This window comes from Tachysurus vachellii, chromosome 2 (genome assembly GCF_030014155.1).
Source record: "Tachysurus vachellii isolate PV-2020 chromosome 2, HZAU_Pvac_v1, whole genome shotgun sequence".
Taxonomy (NCBI): Eukaryota; Metazoa; Chordata; class Actinopteri; order Siluriformes; family Bagridae; genus Tachysurus; species Tachysurus vachellii.
Window position 1 is genome coordinate 21,650,227 of NC_083461.1, and position 5,511 is coordinate 21,655,737.

General features: G+C 41.4%; 1 protein-coding gene across 2 annotated transcripts; it reads right to left on the reverse strand.

Moving 5' to 3' along the window:
- Nucleotides 1-435: 435 nt before the first annotated feature.
- On the reverse strand, nt 436-3,896 carry neurod2 (neuronal differentiation 2). 2 transcript variants are annotated; one of them, XM_060891194.1, is made up of 2 exons: nt 3,660-3,896; nt 436-1,850 (listed from the first exon to the last, which is right to left on the reverse strand). In XM_060891194.1, exon 2 carries the CDS (start codon nt 1,844-1,846, stop codon nt 782-784), a length of 1,065 nt encoding a protein of 354 aa, XP_060747177.1. In that variant the 5' UTR covers nt 1,847-1,850; nt 3,660-3,896; the 3' UTR covers nt 436-781. The 2 variants fall into 2 exon arrangements, with proteins under 2 accessions (XP_060747177.1, XP_060747185.1); XM_060891202.1 differs by lacking the exon at nt 3,660-3,896 and adding an exon at nt 3,349-3,628.
- Nucleotides 3,897-5,511: the final 1,615 nt, after the last annotated feature.

The window sequence follows — 5,511 nt, forward strand, 5'->3', positions numbered from 1 at the left end:
ATGTTCACACTAACCCGCTTTTTTTTTAAATGAACCCGAGTAGTGACCATGTTTTAGGAACTTCTTGTTGTTGTTGATTCACTTCCAATGTTCAGCAAAAAAGAAAAAGAAAAAAAGAATTTCATTTCTTTAATAATAAAAATAAAATGAGAATCCAATGCATGGAGGCTTAAGAATAATATTGTATAATAATATAATAATGATATATAATAATGTATAATAATAATAATATAATTAAAATCTTAGTTCCTAAAGTGTCAAAAAAGTCGAAAAGGAAAAATATAAATTCCCTGAATGTGAAAAGAACCTTTGAAAATTATCTAGTTGATTTTCCAATATTAAAAAAAAAACAAGGAAAGTTAAAGAAAAACAGAAAAAGAGAAACCACTGCAAAATCCTTATGATTTATTTGGAATAAACATCCCCGACGTTTATATCATAGGTACTCGATTGTATTTGTCCTTATTATGTTTCTTTTATTATTGTTATTATTTTGATTCACTCGTTTTCATTCTTTTTTTTTTGTTACATTGGTAACGCATTCCGTTATTACAATTTGGGGAAAATGTGGTAAACCGCTCGACTGTGTGTAATCCATTTATTCATTATTTTCCACCACGAGTCCACTGTAGTTCCGTTTAATGTCCAGGGAAAAAGCAATCCTTTTATTTTGACTGCATTAAATAAACCTGTTTGTTGTAAAGGTAATGCGTCTGTTTTTTTTTAGTCCCACACGAATTTTATACGATGATGACGACGATCGACACATTTGTTTTTCCAATTATGAAAAAAAGGTGTTCAGTTCCTCATATGCGGGCGCGCGCTCGTGGTGGTGGTGGTGCGCGTGCACGTCGTGGTACGGCGGCACGTTCTCCGAATGACCGCCTCCACCTCCGCCACCACCACCTCCACTTCCGCCTCCTCGAGCTCCCGAAGGGCCATAGGCGAGGCTGCGCGCAGCTGCGTAGTGCATGGAGTAGTGATGGTATCCTCGGTCCGCGATTTCCGGTGACACGGCCTCGTGCGATCGCAAAGCGAATCCACCGTTGACGCACGTGGGCGTCGGGCTGCGTCGCGCGTCGTAATCGGCGGCACCTGTGTATTCGGGCTCATAGCAATACCCGTGCGCGCCGGACTGGCACTGAGGGCCCGCGAGGCGCGCACACTGGTACGGGTAGGCGTGCGCAGCGGCGGCGAAGGACGCGTCAGGTGCGTGGAAGCGCGCCGCCGCGCTCTCCTGATGCGAAAGATCAGTGAGAAAGTTCCGCGCGTTGAGCTGCAAGCAACCTGCCACTAAATTCGTAGTCGGTTGCGAGAGTCCTTTGCACAATGTCTGCACGTATGAAACGACGTCTGGTCTCTTACCGTTACGCAAGATCTCCGAGAGCGCCCAGATGTAGTTTTTGGCAAGGCGCAGCGTCTCGATCTTTGACAGTTTCTGCGTCTTTGAGTAGCAAGGCACCACTTTGCGCAAGTTGTCCAGCGCCGAGTTAAGGTCGTGCATGCGAGTGCGCTCACGTGCGTTCGCCTTCTGCCGTCGCAGCTTGGAGCGCTCGAGGCGCGCCGGCGTCATCTGGCGTTTCTTGGGGCCGCGCTTTCGCGGTCGGTCGCCGTTCTCGTCATCGTCGGCACCATCGTCGTCGTCGTCATCGTCGTCTTCGTCCTCATCCGCCGCGATCTCCGACTGCGCGCGACTTGTGCTCTTGCACTCACCCAACATGTCGTCCGCATCGTCCTCGCGCGACCCCCGCTCGTGTTCGTCATCCTTCGTCTTGGAATCGTCGCTTCCGCTGTCGTCTGCCCAACCTGGGAACTTTTGCGCGTCGCTGAATAACCGCGTCAACATGGCACTGGGAAATAAATTAAATAAAAAAAAGCAAGAGTTAATGAAATGGTAATTTAAAAAATCCCCGAGGCAGTTGCGCGACCGCGCATCACGTGTGTGCAGACGCAGACTGTCGAACAGATGTGAGCTGATCTTCTTCTGATTTCTGCATTTGCTAGGCTTCTATATCACATATCATAATAGCTAATACAGGACACCGGACATGATCAGGCTATATTATCTACATTTAGGCCAAAGTTGTCATTATAATTTTTTTATTCAGAATTCATTGTAAATGATAATCATTTTGAATTATAATAATCAGGATTATAATATAAACATAGATTAATTCACATTACATTTTTATTAACGAAGCCCCTTCAGTGCATTTTTCTGAATCATGGAAATAAAAGTAGGCCTACTAATTATTTAGCATGTTAATTTCTGTATAATTTAATTTCTGGTAGAAAATGATTATGCGCTGCAGTATGATGTACTGAAATCTTCCATACTGGAATCCGAGATATGTATTTTTAACACGAGACACACAGGCACAGTGCAGAATTATTTAGTAATGGAAAATCTAAACGCAGTCTAAACGCAAGCATATACAATTTTGCGTGACGTCACTTTAATAAATTCCGTGTCGGTTTCCGGTTCCTCCAGATTGCTCTTAGATGGAAAGGACAGTGTTTGGCGATGCACGTTGAGTCCGAAAGCGCCAGACGGCTCCGCTCCCTGAATTCCCCGCTCGCGCGGCCCCGATGATCGGAAGGTCTCCAGGGGCACTTTGAGCAGTGCGCGCTCCCCCACCCTCCCTCTGTCCGCCCTTTATTTACCCCCCCAATCCTGGCAGCATTCCAGCACAGCTCATATCTCCATAGCACGGAGAAGAAATACAGGTAACAAATCCGAGATTGGTCCTATTCAGGTCAGAAAACTAAAAATTAATGTGAAATTAGATTCAAAACAAAACAATAGAAGGCACTTTAGACAAGAAAAAGGCACTGTTCAAGTCCATACAACAAAAACTAATAAATATTCAGAATCACTGGGCTTGTACAGGCCGTTACATCGGTATACAAATGAACAGACTTCCATATTACCGTATAATAAATGCACAGTTAATGCATGTAGGACAAGAAATATACTATAGCTTAAACATATAGTATTTTTCTAACACCGACTAATACAGCAATAGATATTTAATAGATACGTTTAGTCTACCATAACATTATTATATCTTATTACATCAATAGACTACTTTTCCATACAGAAAAACACAACAAAACAAACACAAAACAATCAACCTGTTCTTAGATTGCTATATTTTTAATATTGCATAATAAAAGTAATATAATAATAATAATAATAATAATAATAATAATAATAATAATAATAATAATAATAAGGCTCTCTAAAACATCTTCACCCTGTCTTCATCTTCACACATGCACGCACACGCGCGCACACACACACACCACACACACACACACAAAAGCATTACATTGCTCCACACGCACCTTGTTTTGCAGACAATGAGACGTCACTGAAAAGTCAAACCGACATTATCGAAATGTAATGACACGCACGTGCACCCCGGTCAGCCAAATCACAAAACAAGCAGCACATCCGTATATCGATCGGCATTATTGATTAGGCTTTGATTGAATTCGGTGAGATGCGGATATAATCTTGCGAGCATAACGGACACATATCGGTATAACGTTGCGAGCGCAAAACATAATACGATATTCGGTCTAAACAGTTCCGATTTATGTTTTATCAACTGTGTAGTTTGGATTGCACATCCTTTCATAGCATGATACCTCACCTCCTTTCTAGTGCACTTCGTCGAGCGAAGGCGCCTTTTCCGTCTACATCATCAACACCATCATCACCATCATCATCATCATCATCATCATGAGGGACCGGCACCCCGCTAGGACGCTTCGTTCAAGAGTACAATCGTTCATGTATGTATATGTGTGTAAGTGTATGTGTGTTTGTGCGCGCGTGTGCTAGTCCTTCCCGGGCAGCGCGCGGAGACGGTGTGGCATGGCTCCACGCACGCGAGAGGTTACATACCAGCTCGGATGCCAGGGCCATATGGTGGGCACGTCACTGGCAGGAGCCATCACACGAGGAGCCGGTGATTGACACGCGTGCGCGTTCGCCGAGATCCCGCCTTTCCCCGAGGGAGGAGAGGCCGGCCATCTGTCGCGCACCACGCACGCACACACATACTGTAGACACATAGACACATAGAGATACGCGAACGCGCGCGGCATAGACAAAACGGGCACACTTGCACCTCCTCGCACGTGCACATATTTAGAGACAAAAAGAGAGAGTCAAAAACGTATGAAACGTATAATAATCTAATTAACTACAACAATATACCCCAATGTACGTGGCACAATTAAGGCAAAGGGCATGGTCACGCCATGGGGTGTCACAGGGTGCCAGTTTTCACCCTTACAATAACCAATGCCTGCATCCCGATTCTGAGTTCAGATCACATCGTTAACAGTCTGTTAATAACATACATGATTAAAAACCGTTACGTCAATGTGTACCAAGGATGGAAACGTTCTGCATTATTATTATTATTATTATTATTATTATTATTATTATTATTATTATTATTATTATTATTATTATTATTATTATTATCATCTACATATATGACATTCACATGTGAGTAATCAAATAATTCATACGTAAATCTGACACGTGCAAATCACACACGTCATCTAGGTAAAGTTCTTTTTAACATGATCATTCTTCTTCCACTTCTTCTTCTTCTTCTTCTTCTTCTTCTTCTTCTTCTTCTTCTTCTTCTTCTTCTTCTTCTTCTCCTCCTTCTTCTTCTTCTTCTTGTTTGTTTGTTTGAGTATTTATTTATTCACATAAATGTGGTCACGGTCACGTGGTTTAATTTTTCCGATGTGATCACATACAGTGCTGCGACATGTGATAACACGTGTGTTCACTTGTGTGAATGTTTAGTGCACAACATGGTTAAATCCTTTTTCACACATTTGTCGCATGTGCTTACATATTACTCATTTAATAATAGGTGAAACATAGGTGATGTCTATCTATCTATCTATCTATCTATCTATCTATCTATCTATCTATCTATCTATCTATCTATCTATCTATCTGTCTGTCTGTCTGTCTGTCTGTCTGTCTGTCTGTTCACACTGGGTGTTGTGTACACACTTTAAAAACTCTCCTCCTTTTTTTTTTAAATTAATAACATATATTTGCAAAACAATATTTAAATATGTCTGTACACATGTATATCTGTGCATTCTCTTTATTAAGAATGATCTACCACAATAAGTTTAAAGACATTTAAATAATTTAATTGTGCTTTTTTTTAAGGCCATGTGAAACTGCGCTCAATCAGATATTACAGTTCTGCTGTGTTTTTGTATTGTCCTGCAGTAATTGTATGTTGTTAAGCCTCTGGAAGGGTTTATACCACTGCTGCAGTCATAATTCAGAATGAGAAAATAGCACTTACTGTCATTTGAGTGAATATATAACTGGACTATCATTCTTTTAGATAATATATATACAATTATAACTTCTGTATCAACATGTTCTACTTTATTTGTGCCTCATTTAGATCCATTACTTGTACATTTCCTGTTTACCTTTGTTTCTTCTCCCTG